The sequence below is a fragment of the Fundulus heteroclitus genome, chromosome 23 (assembly GCF_011125445.2).
Source record: "Fundulus heteroclitus isolate FHET01 chromosome 23, MU-UCD_Fhet_4.1, whole genome shotgun sequence".
Lineage (NCBI taxonomy): Eukaryota > Metazoa > Chordata > Actinopteri > Cyprinodontiformes > Fundulidae > Fundulus > Fundulus heteroclitus.
The window spans coordinates 13,977,663-13,997,403 of NC_046383.1; the positions used below are offsets into that span (position 1 = coordinate 13,977,663).

The following is a 19,741-nucleotide window of genomic DNA, read 5'->3' on the forward strand; positions in this document are numbered from 1 at the left end:
TGTGCTCCGAGCTCTGTAACCCCGTTTCAGAGCCGTCCCTCCACACTGAGAGACACACACACACACACACACACACACACACACACACACACACACACACACACACACACACACACTGCAGTTGGTTTACGGGGGACAGCAACACATGCAAGAGGCTCTTTTTTTTTTTTTACACTTCACTGGCTATAATATTTCTTGGAGTTTCCAAATTCTTTTGGTAAATTAGATTTTTTTGGATGCTGCAGGAATAGGAAAGCGCTTCTCTCTCTCTGAAGATTGAAACTTTTGCCACGGAAAGTGGGCTCACTTTCTGGCAGCAAGCAGGTCTCGGCATATTGAAATCTGTAAAAGTTAAATTAAATACATTTAATATTCAGTTGTTACCAAATTAGGCTTCCATATTTATGCTAGTGGTTGTTGATTGCCCCGACAGATGGGTTGAATTTTTTTAATGGATTTGTTTGTGATATTCATTATTAAAGGTAATATTGTTCTTGATCTGAAAAGCCAGTTTAATCTTTGAACACCCTGGGTTCTTTTTTTGGCACCTGCCTAATGATGTGGTTAATGTCTGTCGACCTCCCACCTGCCTTCATACGAGACATTTGTTGTGAATGAACTGAATTAAATTTAGAACGCATTAAAATGCAAAGATCTGCAATTAATGCATAATATGTCACGCTCGTTTAACGTGTAATAATCTTGAATCATTGTCATAATCGTCTAAAAATTCAGTTCTGAAGGAAGAATGTGTTCCTCCCCGTCAAGCAACCCCTAAAGGTTCAAAGAAGCAAGGAGGTTCTGGGTATTTACAAAGTAAGATTTATCGTATCAGTTATTTAATTACAAGTACAGAAGAATTAATATTACTATTAATTACAATAATGAGAATTCCCTAGTGATTTACCCAAGTAAAAAAAAAATATTTAAATGCACAAACGAAATAACACAAACATGCAAACATTCATCGTAAAAGTTGATTCTATTATAAGACAGGGAATATTTTTCTAAATTAATATGTGAGAAATACAAAGCAAGTCTCCCTCTGGGGTTTAAAAAATGGCTTTTGGTCAAATTCAAAGTTGGTCAAAGTTATATGATTTATCTGTAGACATAATTGCTCTTTGGATCAACTTTACACAAAAATGCACCAAAGGTAACAAAGCGAACGGCGCATATAAATAGTTTTTCTACTGTAATCAGGTTGGTTTGATCAGCCACAGGTTGAGCCGACTGATTCTAGTTCTGTGTCCCTGGACTTTATTTCTCCTAGTCAGCTCTGTACCGGTGCCGGTGGAACAAAGACATCATGGGACGGATCAACAAATCATGTGTCCATCTCGCCAACCACAGAGAAAAACTGGGAATAGTAGCATCCACCTGGACTAAGATCAGACGTGCTTTATCTTTTACCCATCAGTCTTTGACTTGCTGACTGAAAGCAGTCATTCAAGGTTAAAAAAAGGGCCACATCACGACTGGTTTGGTAACCAGACAACTTTATATTATATTTTAACTGGATATTGACCTTAAGCCAGGTCTAAAACACCAAAAAACATGATTTTTACACATTTTACAAAAAACAAAGGTACCAAAGTACACAAACTCTGCATTCTGTCTAGAATACATTGTTCCTTCTTTGAAATGTCCGATAGTTATAGCCTTTATAGTAGAGCTTGTCTGAGTTCGTCCTGATCCCAAAAGCATCTGTGAAATGGTTCTTTACCAGCCCTCCAAAAAATCCAAACTGAGCTTCAACATTGTCTTTTTAAAATGTTAAGATTTTGTCCTCAAATGCCCAGAATGTTGTGTATAAAAATATATTAGGACTTTCTTTGCAGATATCTGGGATCTAAAAGGAAAAAAATGTGAGGATGTTCATTGAATAAAAACACAGGCTTACATTTCAGAGCATAACTCATCGTCACTAGGAGGCGAGGAAACCAAGGAACCGAGATAGCGTGATGTGTAAACGGTCGTCAGAACCAAGCTCAGCTTGGTTAACTGATCCAAGCTCGGACCGAGCTCGACACGGATCGGTTTAACAAGGGTAGTGTAAATGGGGCTATCGATTAAAGCCCCAGTGTGTAAGATTTTCACAGTGGTGCACCATCTAGTGGTACGCTGAACAAATTACAAGCGACCTCGCCGTTAAGCGCATAATAATTACTACGGTAGCCGTGGAGAGTCATAAATGTGACGATGTAAACATGTCCTCCATCTATTAGCTACTGCTAATAGCTAATAGCTACGGTCATCGTGTGAAATGGTTTTAGTCACTGCTCTCAAGACTTCCTGTTTTTTTTTCTAAACTCACTTTTTGGGCTTGTTTCTGAACGTGCAGTCGATTATTTGGCATCTAATATAAACAACTATAAAAACCAGTGAATGGGCCCAATTTTGTGCTACAGAAATTCTGAACCGGCCGGCTGAAATATCCCTCCGCCGCTCTGCGTAGACACAAAGGAGACCACACTATTCCTTATATACAGCCAAAATAAGCTTAACGTACCTGTCCAGCAGAAAGCTGCTACCTCTGCATCCGTTTTAAATCCCCACTCCCTCATAAATTATCTCCACCTGGTAATAATAGCTATGTCGATATAGACTCTCAATTTCTCCCTGTTATTACCTTTTCATTTCTTGGTTACTTTCTCTTTCCTCTCGCTGGGCAAAGAGCATGGATGGTCCTTCATTTCAACAGAAAACAGTAAATAGAATGATCTACGGTCGTCTTTGCTTGTTTATACACCTCCTCCACTGACAGCATGACTTCATATAGGAGACAGACAGGGAAAATGCATATGGCTGACAAGTTTGCTCCCTTTTGGCTACTGAAATTAGGAATAACGATGCAACATGTTGCTCCTCAGTGGGTCCACCCACACCTATATATTTTTAAGCTACTAATTGTAAGTTATGAGAACGCTTTAATTTTTGATGTGAGGTTATTGTACTTTGCCTGAATATGTATTTATAAAAGCAATACTTGATATTTGCTAATTAAAAGCCAAATTAGTTACACACTGTCCCTTTAACATTAATCACTGTTTAAAATTAACTAATTATTTACTCAGAAGCTTTTCTGAATTTCATCCATATGAGACATGTATTCACATACCAGACATCTTTGATTATAATGTTTCAGGCCAAATAATAACGTTCCTTTAAGAGACTGTTTGGCTGATCTAAAAGACCCATCAAAGTTCCTTTTAAGAAACAAACAAAAGGCTGTTAATTTTGTCTAAAAGATAGATTTAATGTGTTTGTAGTTACTCAATTATCATGTTTTTTGTTGCCTAATCTTTAAATGATCCTGAGTTGAACATTTTCCAAGAGTATACAAGGTGACAGGCAAATATTATGGGGAGATTTTGACCCCAATAAGTGACTTCAAGTCCAAAAAGAGATGAGTTTTCATCTCAGAGCCAATTATAAGCAGCAAAGAATAATTAGTGCGTTTGGGAGGGCGTGTTCTCATGCAGACGGAGCTGAATTACTGTTTAGTCTTCCACGAGTAATTGTCATCACTGAGGACACTTGCTCTGCACATGATAATAAGGGAGCACTGAGTAGCTGTAGCGTGCTGAGGAAATAAAACCTTTTTTCTTTGCTGGATCACAACCGCCGGCGGCTTTGTCCAAGAAAGCTTCGATCTCCCTCAGAACAAGGTAACGTAAAAGCTCGACCCTCTCCTAATGGAGGAGATGAACAAATTCTGTAGCCGGGACCCAAAATAGCCGCTTTGACACCCATATCTGTCTCTGCTGCGCTCCTTGAGAGTTTTGCAAGCTGATTTCAGATGAATAATGAAGAAAAAGGGCAATAAAACAGACTTTTATCACACTGAAGTGAATACTTTCACACCGTTATTCGTTTTGCTGCTTCTGCTGTTGGAAATAAAGTTGTTCCAATCCCTCCCACTTTGTGCACAAGACAAAGCGTTACTGTTTTAAACTAACAGCTTCCATTTCACCAAACAGATGCATTATCATCATGGAAAAACAGATACGGCTGCTAAACTTACAAACACAGAAATAACCCATAAGAACCCATTGCTCATTACAGGATAACTCTGAGGTATGCAGCCCACACCAAATGGACCACATAGGTCACCCTTCATTAAAAAAATAGAAGAAATACTTCTGCCAGTATCAGGGTTATGTAACTTGTGTTTTTTGTAAATAAAATCTTTTTTTGTTTATATTTCTGACAAAATATCACATAAAATAAAATAAAAATTAGTACTATGAAGGCATCTATATTGTCCAGAATTCAGGAAAATATACATGCATCTATAATAAAACCTGTAATTACAAATATTTGTATTGTTTTTGGCATTTGTAAGGCAAATGTATTCATAAAGCACCTTTCAGTAACAATTTGTAAGGGATTCCCGATCGAAATGGCTGAATATTAATATTTTTCCTCCATAAAGTAAACTGGGTCATTAGCACAGCGCAACATTAGAACCTTTTCCTGCAGGTTTCTTCATGTTAAAGGGGAGTTTTCCTCTCCACTGTCGCTATATGCATGCTTAAAATGAGGGATTGCTGCAAAGTTGCAATGCCAGCAACTGTCCGCTGTGGCTCCACGCTGGTCCAGGAGGAGTGAATGACGCGAGTAAGTGACTCAGTGCAATATGGTGGGTTTATTTAGAGAGGAAACTTTAAACCAATCTGTCTGGAGAATTTTATAAAATTGGCTTTTTAAATAGCCTTAAGATGACGTCTGTTGTGAGTTGGTGCCATAGAAATAAACATTTCCCCGAGCTTTCTCCATCTTGGCTGCTAACAGCTAATTCTGGAGTCTGGAAACTGCAGCTATGGAGTCACAAGTGGCTCCTTGGACCTTCCACATTAGCAAAAAAATTAGAAAAACCCGACTAATGTTTTTATATACCGATATAATATCAAATGCAGGTTTCAGCTGTTTCCCAGTGATTTTGTTTTCATGCAATAATTGCATTTAATTTCTAAAACAGAAGGACACTAAAAGTACCGGTAACATTGCTTAGATACATTTTTTTTATCACATTATGTTATTAGAAACAACGGTATGTGTTTTTCCCTCATTTTCCACAAATATTTACATCCCAGAGAAAATAACTTATCCATCCAACAAATTTCCTACAGTAGATATTCATAAAAAAGGATAACAGTTCATGAAACATTTGCAGCTCTAAAGGTGTTTTATTCAGCTGGACTGGGGGATTTTAAAGGCTTTAGACCCCTGACCTAACTAATTAAATGTATTATTGACACAAAGTAGGAAGGCTACTTGCAAACTAATGGTCTTCCAAATCCAAGCAGGCCTTTGGGATAAAATTAATGTGCACATGGATGTTGCAATAATTGTAAAAATGTAATATATTGTGCATCCCAATGGGTATCACGGTTCCTCCAGAGCCAAGCTTGTGGTACGGCAGCAGCCAGGATGTAGCTGTTAATTCTAACGTTGTTGAACCTCCAGATTCTTCTGGTTTTGGACATTAAAGAGAATTTTACCTTTTTTTGCTGGTGTTTTCTTCAGTTTGCTTCAGTGAGTAATTCATCTAAATCACTTTAGATGTACTTTAGTCTTCACAGTCTGTGTGTTTGCTCTTAGGAGTGTAAAGAGAGTTTTGTGTATTTATACATCTTTTAATATCTGTTATGACGAGTGAGGACCCAGAACTTTTAAGCTCTTTTGGTTTTGGATTTAAACTAATAAAATCACTAAAATACTGATAGAATATTTTTTTATGTAAAGAGATTCAAAACCAGACATCCTTTGAAGAAGTTAACTCTGAAGGTTAATTAATTTGATATCTTATTATATTTAAATGTGATAGATTATAATGTTTAAATGTGGTCAAATGGGCAATGATCTCCTGAACCATTCATTGGAATAACATTTATATATCTTCATATTTTTTCTTATTGTGAGAAATACAGCAGGTGTGCCAGGGGGCATTTTCCTGAACTGTTTTACAGTTTAAAGCCCTTTAGAATAACAAAATGTGTTCTAAATAGATAAAGTAATCCTGGATATGTTACTGAAGAGCTGCAAAAAAATCTCCGTGGAGAAGTGCTCCACTCGTTAGAAGTGAAAAAAGGGAGTGTTTAAAAGGTGAACACAGGTGGAGAAAGAGAGACTCCAGGTTCACTATGACATCCATTAAGAGAGACTTTACAGATATAACTTACAGCAAAGTTGCAAGGGAATATTTCTTCTCTGAGATTATCAATAAAAACATTAATAATACTCGTGCTTTATTTGCCACGGCCGACAGGTTAACAAATCCTTTTGTGTCCGTGGTTTGTGAAATGCCCGCAGTTTTCTTTAAGAAAGTTTTGCCTGTCATAGTGTCTGATATGACTCAGATAATAGACACGTCCCTTCTGTCAGGAGTTTTCCCCCAGTCCCTAAAAACAGTAATTATCAAACCACTGCTGAAAAAAAACAGTTTAGACAAACTACTACTCCAGAACTACAGGCCCATCTCAAACCTTCCAGAAACCTGGAAAAGTACGGAAAGATTAAAAACACATTTGTTTAGGATTGCCTTTGACTGTTCTAGTTAAGCTGTTAACTCAAACATCATTAGTTCATGTTTGTAACTTTTTTTAAATGAATTAAAATTTGCCTTTTGTTTCCATTTTGCCGTCTTTTACTTTGTCTAAATTTTTTTACATTTTATTCCAACTTGCTTTTATTCTGCTTTTTATTTTCTTATCTTTTAATCATGTAAAGCACTTTGCATGGTCCTTGTACTGAAATGTGCAATACGAATAAATTTGCCTTAACTTGCAAATGTTAATTTAGAGAAATCCTATCCGTAAGCACCAAAAAAAAAAAAAAAAACCCTGACGGCTACTCAAACTGACACAATGTAGGAGGGTGAATAGATGTTTTTTGCTTTACTATGGGTGAAAATTTATATTTTAGAGGATTTAAATAGTCTATTACATACTGTATTTATCCTTGCAGGATAAACAGGCCAGTTATACAAATGTTTTACATGAGAAAAGCAAATGATTTCTTTCTGAGGAAGGACCTGTGCAGCAGAAGTGAAAAACTCTTTCATGTCTGCTGATATATGTGAGTACTGTCGTTGTGAGCAGAGGAGAAAGCGATCAGTGTTTGTGTTTGTTTGTGAGTGGGTGGTGTGCATGAAGGAGGGGGGAACATGAGAGAACATGAACATAAAGCATTAAGCTTGTTACTTTTTGCTTATTAACCAACTCATTTGGCACGAACCAACCAAGACAAGGCATTGGCACGACTGTGAGATCCTGAGGCCCCCGTGCTGAAGAGCTGGCTCCGTGCAATGCAACCAGTAGCAGCCTTAAAGGCATTGTTCCTTTATTCATCGCTGAGTGGAAAAACACAAATTAGGAGATTTTTTATGACATGGTGTAGCTCAAGATCAGGCCCGACAGTTTTCTGCAGTCAGAAAAGGAAGCTTTTTAATCTCTGAACTGAAATGTGTTAGAAAAGCGGGCGGTAATGGTTTCTGAAGGTTTGGGCTTTGGCTCACTTAATGTCTACTAGATGTGATTAATTATCTCATCGCTTTAAATGCAAGAGACTTTTCATTCACGTCATCTTGATTGATTCTGATATATGCCATTGATCACCATGTGAAGCTTTTCTTTCAGGTTACACCACCAGGTCGCACAGCAGAAATGGAGCAGGAAGGTGTTAATTGCGTGCTTAATGTTCTTCTAGAAGACACGCTCATTTACTACGGCTGAAATCTACTAAAAAATGTGACACCATGGAGATTAAAGTCGTTTTAATGGATAAATTACCTCTCCCTAACATGTTAAAATAGTCAAAAACTGCTAATATCAGCCGTAGACGTTTTGCAGTAGATGGACTACTGGATGGTGGATGTTTTATAGGCTTAACATTTTATTTGGGTGTCATGTAGGTGGAGAATAAAGTAAACTCACTTCTATTGGCCATCTCACAAAAGTATTCCCACATTTTGATCCATAAACTTTGGTGGATTAAGATTTTACGTGATGCATCAACACAAGGTAGTGCATAATCATGAAAAGGGAGGAAAATAATTAATGGTTTTCCGTTTGTTTTAAAGTATAAATGGGAAACTTAAAATGTGCATTTGTTTTCGGCTCCATTTGCTCCGATACGCTTTACAAATCCAGTGCAAACAAGTGAATTTAGAAGTCCTCTAATTGGATGTAGTTGCAAAAACAAACTTTATGAAGTGATTGAGCCCCAAACACCATTTATTGGTCCAAAACAATTGGATTTACCAAAGCGTTTCCCTCAGGGAACCAACAGCACACAGGAAGGAGGGTTAACTGGTTTCACTGATGAGAGAGAAGTCCATCATTTACTTTTTATGCAGCATTCACATAACATAACAGCACAGTTAGGAGCTGGTAGATTTACACAGGTTTCCTCCGGGCTCTTTAAATCTGTAACTCCATCTTTTGGGGGAAAAAAGACAATCCTGCAAGAGAAAGATTAACTTTACATTCTGTTTTGTATTTAATCTCCTCCAGGTAGATCCTACTTTGATTCAAATATGCAACAGCAGCCCAGAAGCGGAAGTCCAGCTGTTTATTATGACCAAAAAGATGCATTTTGAGATAAGTTGTCGGGAATCTGAGCTGAACAGAAAGCAGGCTGTTTTCCATAGACAACAGATTTATAATGTCCGGAACTCTTTTCTTTTCTTTTTGACTCTTGTTAAATCTCAGTGTATTTTATTGGGCTTTTATGTTATAGACCAACACAAATTAGTGTACAATAGTGGAAAAGTACTACAAATTACAAAAATCTTTACAAATAAACAATGTAAAATTGTGGCAAGTGATCTATTTAGCCCATTTTTATTCGGACCTCCTTAAATAAAGTCCAAGCGAACCATTTGCTTTCAGGTGTTACCTAATAAATGAACATCTGTCCAACAGCAGCAGCAGGGAAGCTGCTCAGAGTTTAAAGTAAGACAGATGGAGTTGCATACAGGGAGATCCTGGAAGAAAACCCTGTCAGAATGGCCCAGTCAAAGTCCAGACCTAAATCTAAATGGGAATGTGGCAAGACTTGAAGTTATGTTCACAGATGCTCTCCATCCAATCCCTCTGAGCTTGAACTGAGAAGATTGGGCAACAATGTGACTCTAGATGGCCAGAAAGGGAGGGGACTCCAAGAAGTGTTATTGTGGCCAAAAGTATTAACACTTCGGTGCAAAAAGAAACACATTTTCTGATTTTTACTCGTTAAAAATACTAAAAACCATTTATCATGTTATTCCCATTTCACAAAATTGCGCTACTTTGTCCCGGTCTATCAAAGTAGACCCATTAAAAAAGATTAAAGTTATCAGTTTTAACGCAACAAAATGTGAACAAGTTAAATGGGTATGAATACTTTTTGTGAGGCCCTGTGTGAAGACGTTGGTATTCTTCTGAATTGCCTTCAATATGTTTCAGAAAAGGCTCGGTTTGATAGAAAAGATGTGGAGATTTCAGCGTCTCACCCTCTGACTCTGACAATCTGCCACTCACAGCGAGCGTTGTGGAGGGCAGGAACAGGCCAGGGTTTGTAATTCTTTCCTGGCTCTCATTTTCTGTGACACAATAACATCTGTCACTTTTCACATTCAGTCTGCGCACACTCATCTCCCTCTTGTTGTTTATTGCCACATTATGGGTGCGCTAAAAGTTTATAAAAATAACTTTATGGGGCACTTTTCCTGACAATAGAGAAAAAGAATGATGTTACTACCTCTAAAGCAGGGGTGTCAAACATATGGCCCGCGGGCCAGATCCGGCCCGCCGAACAATTTAGTCCGGCCCGGTGGCTAAATGCATTATCATTATAAAAAAAAAAAAAAATTTTTTTTTTTTCAATGTCCTGTCTGGCAATGTGGCAATAAGAATTGTTGTCTTAATGCCAAAAAGAGCTCACCAGATTTGACTTTCACAAGTGGAGCAGTACTGCTTTTGCCATAGTGCTCCGCTTGATTTGTGAATGTGAATAGTTTTATTATGATTCATGCGAGGATTATAAAGCGAGATTGTAAAGTAGGAGAGCAAAGAAAGAACAAGATGAAAAAAAAGAAAAGGTGAAAGAAAGAGGAGATAAAAGGAAGATTGATAAAACAATTATTGAAAAAAACATGTACTTCATTTAATTGAAATCTGCAGTTCCTATATTGTCTGTGTTTTAATTAACAGATTAAGTTTCAGGTGTGGAAAAATTTAAATCATTTCTTAATTTTTATCTGTTTGATGTATTTTGTCATGCAGGACAGTGCTTTTAAGTACCAAGTAATGTGAATAAATGTTTTTCAACATTGTATAATCACTGTGATCAGTTCTTATGCATAATGCACAAGTAAATGTTTAACTGAGTAAAAGTATTGTTGAAATTGCACATACTTTTTTTTAAAAACACTGAGGTTATTCATAATATATTGTGTAAAAGTGAAATTCATTTAATATAAAAATCTACAAAAAGTCCACATTTATTAGTTCTATTTAATCTTGCAATGAGTTTACTCATGTGGCCCTCTTGAGATCAGATTAAGCTGTATGCGGCCCCTCAACCAAAATGAGTTTGACACCCCTGCATGCTCTAAAGAATATAATAACGCTTCTCTCACTCCTTAGTATCAGAGGTGTAATTAGATGCACTAATCTAAGCATCTTCTGTGTTCCAGGTGATCCTGGAGTGGCCCACGGATCTAGCGGTCAGCCCCATGGACAACTCTCTGTACGTTCTGGACAACAACATCGTCCTGCGCATCACTGAGAACGGTCAGGTCAGCATCGCGGCGGGCCGACCCGTCCACTGCCCGCTGGCTGGACTGGAGAGAGGCGTAGCGGGCGGACAGAGGGCGCATTTAACCCCTCTGGAGTCCGCCGTCTCCATAGCCATCTCCTACCACGGAGCCATCTACGTCGCAGAGACAGATGAGAGGAAGATGAGCAGGATCCGCAAGGTTTCTGTGGACGGGGAGATAACACATTTGGCCGGAGCTCTGTCCGACTGCGACTGCAAGAACGATGCCAACTGCGACTGTTACCAGACAGGAGAAGGCTACGCCAAGGATGCCAGGCTGAACGGTCCTTCTTCATTAGTGGCGGCTCCAGATGGAACCCTGTACGTGGCGGACCTGGGGAACATCCGCATCCGCGCCATCTCCAGGAACGGGCCAACTTTGACTTCCAGCGGCGGCGCGTATGAGGTGGCTTCCCCCGACGCTCAGGAGCTCTACGTGTTCGACAGCAACGGCACCCACCAGCACACCGCCAGCCTGCTGACTGGAGACCTGAAGTACACGTTCAGCTACAGCACGGAGAACGACATCACCGCTGCCACCGACAGCAGCGGCAACACGCTGAGAATCCGAAGGGACGCCAACCGCATGCCCGTGCGCATCGTCGCCCCTGACAACCAGGTGATCTGGCTGACGATGGGCACCAACGGTGGCCTGAAGACGCTCACCGCGCAGGGTCAGGAGCTGGTTCTGCTCACGTACCACGGCAATAACGGCCTGCTGGCCACAAAGACTTCAGAGATTGGCTGGACAACTTTCTATGAGTGAGTATATGACATCGTTTGCCAAGGTCTGATTGATTTTGTTTCAAATTATTTAGGCCTTCTGATTAAGGGACCAGCCCACAGTGCAAATTAACATCCACCTCCCCCTTTGTGCATGCTAATACACACAGAGTAAACAGATGAGATTTGCTCTTTGGCAGATAAGATTATGCTTGGGACTGAAACGCCACCACCCACACGTCTGGGAAAGGAAAGCACTGTTAACGGTCATGTGATTGAAAGGTTCATTTATTTATTAATTACCTTCTGTAATGAGTAACAAAACTGCTACTCTATTTGAACTTCAATGCATCGACATGTAGACAAAATGTATTATCTTTGTTAAAGAAAGTCTTTTTTTTCCGACATGCCTCCATAGATTAAAGTGAATTTACGTCCATAAAGCTTCAACGTGTCTGAAAAGGACTGAAGCTCATTTAAATCCACTCCTTTCCTTCCTCATTATGAAGGAAAATAACTAGTTGTCCTCTTTAACTGCATCAGTCCTAACACACTCCCCCTAACTAGCATTTAGTTTTCTGGTCACACTTAAATGTTTCAGATGGTCAAACAAATGTTGAAATCAGACAAAGAGAACCTCTGGATCAGATTCAGCTGCATTGGCCATGACTCTGTGCACAATCAAGGAACATGATGCATCGTACAAACATTTGGTATAAATATACCAACAATAAATATATTGTTTTGTTTTGCTTTTTGTAAAATGTAAAGAAAAGGAAAAGAAAACAGAGACAGTCACGGTGAACTCCTGATTTAAACAGGTAGGTTGGTTTGGACTCCTGTTTTTTACCTTTAATTAATACAGTCCTCATTTTAAAACAGGTTATATTTGTCTGATCCTCGTTTGCTTAATGATCTAAAACTTTTGAGTGTGACAAAAATAAGCCGAGGCTCTTGTTGTCGGCCCACACGTCGCTGTTCCTGTGCGGGTTAGCTGTGTTGGTCCCTTTAACTCTCAGGTGTGGTGTGACCTGAGGAATCCAGGTGTTTATTCTGATTTCACTGAACAGCTTAATGAGCCAAATAAAACACTCAGATCTCTGATACCACATTCTGAGCTTGAAATGGTCATCCACATTGTTGTTTCTTCATATTAATGTAATACTTTTAAAAGCATCTATAGACAAACATTTAATCATATGACTCCTGTCTCGGCGTCCTTGGCTCCCAGTCAGCTTCAGGGTCCAGAGAGAAGTTCTCGTTAGTACATATAGAGTCCTGCAAGGCCGGGCAACCCTTCATATCTGTCCAACTCACCTCCGCCGCTGGCTGAGGTCAGATGATCAGAGTTTGCTGGTTGTCCCTTGTTCCAGATTTAACTCTAAAGGAGATGGAGCGTTTGACTTAGTGGCACTGAGATGGTGGCGTCCACAGAGTATATGAACCTAAAGGAGCAATAAGTAATAATGACACCTAGTGTCTCAAACTGGTACAGCAGCCTGCTGCGGACAAAAATCCAATATGCCGTTTCTAATCGGTCTCTTGCTGCTGTGAAATGCTGCTGAATTTTTACTTTCAGAGGACGGGTCTATGATGATCTATTCTGTTCTATTTCTGGTCCGCTTCTCTTACTGGCTTCCATGTTTGCAGGCTGCTGCTCTTTAGCCAACATAAAATACCAAATGCTGCGCTCTGTTTTGGGAACCCAGGGAACTCTCATATGATTGGCTCAGGAACCAGGAAGTAAACACAGGCTACACTCTAAACCGAAGTAGTTCCAGACCGTACATCTAGGTTTGAAAAATGTGAATAAGACATTGTTAATGGAGAGGACCGATTGTTTATAGGGAATGTTACTAACATCCTGGGTGACATATGAGAATAAGTAATGTTGATTTTGCAGTAAATTTCTTACTTATAGCTCCTTTAAACTAAAACAGACATTTTTGAAGATACAGCATGAAACATTTCTGTTGTCACAGATTTTCTTTCACTTCATTGAATTATTATATTTCTTTGCAGTATTCTTTATGTGTTTCAACTTGTAAAGCGCATTGTTAGTCTTCTCTGTGAGAGGCGCTGTATAAATACATTTTACGAACTAATTAAAATAGCAACAGTAGAAGAAATTTGTATGGGGGCAAATGCTTTTCCACTGTGTAGATGTTAGGAAATGTAAGGAAACATGAAGACAGATAATTAACGGCCATCTTCCTTCCAGTACCTCGTGAAAGTTGTGATGCTTTTTCAACTGAGCCGTTGCTAGGCTATTCATTTTTCTCATTCTATAGTTTAAAAGCTCCACATGTAGAAACAGAGAAACATTTCAGGCTGTTTAAAGTTACCAATTTCATGTTCTTAATTCCTACTACAAATCGTTTTTAAGCATTATCAGGGAGTGGATTTTTTTATTGCTTTGAAAGTCGTAACTGTAGTCTGAGAAAGAGTCAAATTTGTGTGCTATATGTTTGATGCATTTGCATTAATCTCCATCATGTTGTCGCAGGTTCATCCTACTTCATCCTCATTCTTACCTGCAAATTGCTGAGGGTGCAGATTTAATTGGGATCTAATTATAAAATGTACCTCAGATCTGTAAAATAACCCAAACCTAAATAACTCTAGTGTTACATTTGCCTTTTATCTTTCTTGACCTGCACTACATGAGCACATTGTAAATGAGAAAGAGCAAGCTTAAATAAGAGAAAGAACTATTGAATTAAAATAGATTTCTAGCATAATCCAGTTTGTTTTGGTGGCAAAGCCTGTCTGTGTTTCATTTTCATTTCTTGTCATATCACATTACACCGTGCATGATGCCCTCGCCACAACAAAAACAGCCAATCATGATTATGACACATCAATCAAGCTAAAAGAAATTTCATTACCAGTCTGGATTGCTTTAGTTTTTTTTTTTATCTTTCTGCGCGTACAGAACTGATAGCTGATGAGATGTGTCACTCACCCTTATTCTGTTTGGATCGGGCCTAAGCCCGTTCTGCACACATCCTTCCTTCCTCTCGTTTGCCAGAAGTGGAAGATATCCGGGAACGGGAAAATGTGACATTTTAATTACAAGAAAGCTGCTGGTCTCATCCAAGTATGAAAGAGCTGATAATTGAAATGCATTGTAGCACCGGGAGCCCTCATACATATAAATGCTTTGTCATTTTTGATGTTCCTTTTGTCAAACAGCTACGACAGCGAAGGCCGGCTAATGAACGTGACGTTCCCTACCGGAATGGTGAATAACTTGTACACGGACGTCTACAGCGCCCTGATGGTGGACATTGAGAGCTCGCTGACAGAGGAGGAAATCAGCATCACAACGAATGCCTCAACCATCCGTGCCTTCTACACGCTGGCTCAGGGTAAGGCTTCGGCGCTGGGCTCCAGAACAGAGCAGCTGTTATTTGTCATTGTTTCAAGGGTCTGCAGGGCAATGTTGAGTAAGCCTAAGCCGTGTATCATTATGACTCAGAGGGTCCGGCAGTGTAAATGATTGCTCTCTGGGAGTGTGGGCTGGGATGTCAGGGAGACACATCAACCTTGTTGCTAAGTGCTTTCTGCTCTCTTCCCCAACCAGATGGGCCCATTATTTCCTCCCATCAGTCATGTTCTTTACAACTTCAAATTGTCTAATCGGAGATGCTGTGTAATTGGAGATTTCCTGCATTAATAGGCCGAGCGTGTGATTAACAACTGCATTTTGCCGTTTTAATTGTTTATTGTGTTTACCTCCAACAGACCAGTGTAGAAGCAGCTATCAAGTGGGCTACGACAACTCGCTGAGGATTACCTATGCCAACGGGATGGACACCCACTACCAGACAGAGCCCCACATCCTAACCGGAGCTGCCAACCCGACTGTCGCCAGGCGCAACATGAGCCTGCCAGGAGAGGTTGGGCAGAACTTGGTGGAGTGGCGCTTCCGCAAAGAACAAGCCAGAGGGAAAGTTAACGTGTTTGGCCGAAAGCTGAGGGTGAGTCTGGATCGGTTTTAAATCCCCCGTCTTTTCCCCTCTGTGGCACATGCAGCACAAATAACGCGGGACACACAAAAGCCGCCTTCCAACAGGGAGGAAGTTGTAAAACTGTGTGAACTGGTTCTGCGAACTGAATGCTATTCTTGGCAAATCGTTTAAAACCAGTTTCTGTCTTCAGATAACAGCAACACTTTCATTGTTGCTGCCAGTAACACGTTCCTAATAAGCAAGGAGAGTAGAAGATAATAACCTGGCCAAGACGCGGCAGCGAACAGCAAAAACAAAGAGGAATCAGCCAACGTTTGACAATAGTTTGGAGATAAAAAAGCCTTCTAAGAAATGAAACAATGTGAAATAGGAGTAACAGAAGTAACTGCACATAGTTTGGATTATGTTATCACCTCAGGCATCACTGTAGCATATAATGAAGGCCATGGTGGAGTGAAGGTGATCTTCAGACTCACCTGGCTCGTCATTGTCAACAAACAATTCTGGAGTCAATTTCCCTGCATCCACCATTTTTCTGCAAATTATTCTGGTATCAAATGACAAATTATTTCTACCTGGGAAATTATTGTTTTTAAGAATATTATTTAAAAAAGAAATCTAAATGCCCTGCTTTGTGTTGTGGCCATTAAATGAAATATGTAGATAAAACCGAGATACAACAAAACTACAGATACAAAGAAAATCAGCAAATCTTCCAAAAACACTTCATTCATTCCTTAAGATTAAACATTTACTATTTTTCATCATCTGTGAGATATTTAAAGAGATGTTAGGGGAAGCATGTAGAAGCTATTTAAAGATGAGCCGTATTTTCTGTGACATGTCTGCACTTCGTTCAGGCTGCAGGAGAGAGTCGGAGTTTCCGTAGATAACAGGAAGGCTACAGTAAAAGTTGCTGTTTTATTCTGTAGAGCAACGGCGGAGTTAGAAATGTTCCCAGTGTTCTGGAAATCTCAGAGTTAAAACGGGGATCTCCAATTTCAAGGGAATACACACAAAGACTGCTGTTCTAGTAATGCTAGCTGTGCTAATTACAGATATGCTAAAGACGGTTTAAAACCTCTATTAATGTCAAGAACCCTGAAAAAAAATGTAGGACTGCTGTTCTTAAACCTTCATGAATTATATTTATTTGAAGGATTTTCAGTAGTTGTATTGCCAGGTCAATGAAAATGATCGGTGCGTCTCTAAAAGCTAGCATGTTGCTACTGAAAACCACGAACATGACGTCCTTCAGACCAAAGAGTGAAACACAGACTGTCGGCACCTGTCGCATGTTTCTGGCATCGCCGTCTGTCCTGTTGCCGTTTATTACTCCAGGCTAATCAGGAAACTGATTGAGCAGCTTTTCGTAAGAAGCTGATTATGAATTAAGGAGGAGAAACAAGATGGGGCTTCATTACAGGACGCTCTGCTGAACCTTTTCATCTTTTTGAGCATCATTAAATTTCACTCAGAGCTCATGTTTTTCAGGGACGGTACGTTTGTGAAGTTAAGAAAATTCATAAAAACCTGTTTAGAGTTTCAAAAGTATGTTTTTGTGAGAGGAATTCTGCACAATAAATCCCATCAAAGGACCTGAAAAACTTGTTTACAACATTTGAGGGTAAAATTGTTGAAAAATCTGTAGAAAATACACATTGGAACAAAATAAGGACATGGGAGTTAGGGTTTAAATGAGAAAAAAAAAACAGTTCTGATGTCTATTGGTTGAAATCAGCAGCAGCTATAACCAATCCCTGTCCAGGTAATGTGTCATATGATTGCTTTCTTTACTTTTAATAACATTAACTGGTTGGCTCTGTTCACAAACACATTCCCAGTGTTCAAAGTCGCCTCCTTCCAAACTATTGTTAACATCTGGGTTTTAAATGTCACTCACATCAAATAAAAATACACATACAGACGCAGAAAAAAAAGCAAAAATAAAAGATGGCAAGTAGTTTATTGATATATAATGCTGTTTTAGAAGAAACCATGCATTAAATTATTTTGTTTTAAGAAACGCATTTCAGCACGCCTTCCTTTCCCTGCTTTAGGAGACCATTAATATTCCAGTGCTTTACATAAGTCCCCTCTCCCTGCTCCTCCTTCCCTGACGCAGATTTATGGCTTACAGTTTTTCATGGACTTCACTTGGGAGGCAACGTGGACTCACTAATTTTTGTCACCGCCAGATTTAAGAGCTTTAATTTAAGAGGACCTGAACAATTTAGTGTCTTTAACTTTAATGAGCTTCATCCTTGTGATAACTGTGGCTAGGTTCTCTCTAAATGTAGTTTTAACAGATATCTCAGAAAAGCAGCAATATCGCAATAACATATATATATACATATTCATATATATATATATACATATTCATATATATATATACATATATATATATATATATATATATATATATACATACATAGTTCATATATATATATATATATATATATACATATTCATATATAGATATATATATATATAATATATATATATATATATATATATATATATATATATATATATATATATATATATATATATATATACATATTCATATATATATATATATATATATATAATTTCTGCATGTCTGACCAATGTTTTTAAAGTGCATCCTCGTCAGTGTACAGTTTTTATCTAACCAGCCGTTTAAATTTTCCCCACAGGTGAACGGACGAAACATTCTCTCTGTCGATTACGATCGCGCCCTGAGGACAGAGAAGATTTACGATGACCACAGGAAGTTCCTGTTGAAGATTATATACGACACCGCGGGCCACCCAGTCCTGTGGGTGCCCAGCAGTAAGCTACTGCCAGTTAATGTGAGCCGCACAGGCACCGGGCAAATCAGTGCCCTGCAGAGAGGCCCCACCACTGAGAGACTGGAGTATGATAGCCAGGGCCGCCTGATTTCCAAGGTGTTTGCTGATGGGAAGATATGGAGCTACACCTACCTGGAGCAGGTGAGAAAAGCCGCATCACCAGCAGAAATAATAAGAAAGATATATGGCGCAGCAGAATAGTTTTTAGCTCCCAGAAGATGAATCTGGACCTTAAGTTTCCCCGCTGTTTCTCTGATATATGTCAGGGTTAATTAAGTTCATGAGACCTCGACATGATTTAAACAGGAAGGCTAATTACCACTGCTACAATTACATTTGTTCTCGAAATATGTGAGAGGCAGCGAGCGGGGGCAGCACAGCGGGATGTTCTACCTCAAAATGCATCGCTTATAATGGAGAATGTGCTAAATGTGCAACACAGCAATAAAGGCTTTAAATCGCTGCGTGTCCAGCTAAAACCGCGCAGACACACATCCTACCAGTCAAAGCTGTGGACACACCTTTAGCATTCGACGGGTTTATCTTCATCACTGTCCACAATGCATACATAGAGAAGACTCCAAAACTATGAGGAAAATGTTATAGAATCATGTGGCAAACAGAGAAACATGTAAAATAACTCAAAACATCTTTAATATTCTATATTCCCCATTTGCTCTGATAACTGCTTTACAAACTCTTGCCGTTTGATGAGCTTCACGAGGTCAACACCAGGAAAAGTCTTGACCAAGTCAAACACATTATACAGATTAATCACACGCATGTTTCATGAATGATGATTTTTATTACATCAGACTAACAAAAGCAACATTAGTTCAGAAACGTTGGTGTTTATTACCCGCTAAAAAGGTGGTGATTTCCACAAGCTAATTATAATCAGATAAACGAGCCTCATCGGACGCATTCCACTCTGCTCTGACCTAAAACTGCCAAAACAGACATTTTGAACAAATTCAGGGGGAACTTGCTTTAATTACCCAGGTCCTCTCGACGCGGCATTAAGAAATGACGTTCTGTGATATTTTCCCAGATCTCTGCCCAGTCGATGCGTTCTGCAATCAAAGGGGTCGCCTGGTAGTGGCTACACAGCAGGCTGAAGCATTAAATATGCATGAGATGCTTGTTTGTCTTGGACAACTTTGATGTGTTTATTTGTGTAGCTGAACAATGTAAAGGTATTGTGGGTAATGCTAGACAAAACATGGGTTAAAAAGGTTGACATTATAGCATTCACATCATAAAGAAGGCGTATGATAAAAGGTTTAAATCTAAGGAGCCTTGGGGTTTAGCTGTGCGGGTTTAGGCTGTTATAAATAACCGTTTTAATAACTCTACCAGGAAGTCTGCAATCGTATTATTATATTTTCAGATATTTCATCTCAT

General features: G+C 39.1%; 1 protein-coding gene across 7 annotated transcripts in view; it reads left to right on the forward strand.

The window, feature by feature from the left end:
* The window catches only part of si:dkey-237h12.3 (teneurin-3), a 208,992-nt gene that overhangs the window by 183,340 nt on the left and 5,911 nt on the right, over positions 1-19,741 (forward strand). For all 7 annotated transcript variants that reach the window (XM_036127293.1, XM_012876933.3, XM_036127294.1 and 4 more), the window contains 4 exons: positions 10,685-11,568; positions 14,725-14,900; positions 15,277-15,512; positions 18,182-18,478. In XM_036127293.1, coding sequence (XP_035983186.1) covers positions 10,685-11,568; positions 14,725-14,900; positions 15,277-15,512; positions 18,182-18,478 — 1,593 coding nt within the window. The remainder of the gene's footprint in view (positions 1-10,684; positions 11,569-14,724; positions 14,901-15,276; positions 15,513-18,181; positions 18,479-19,741) is intronic.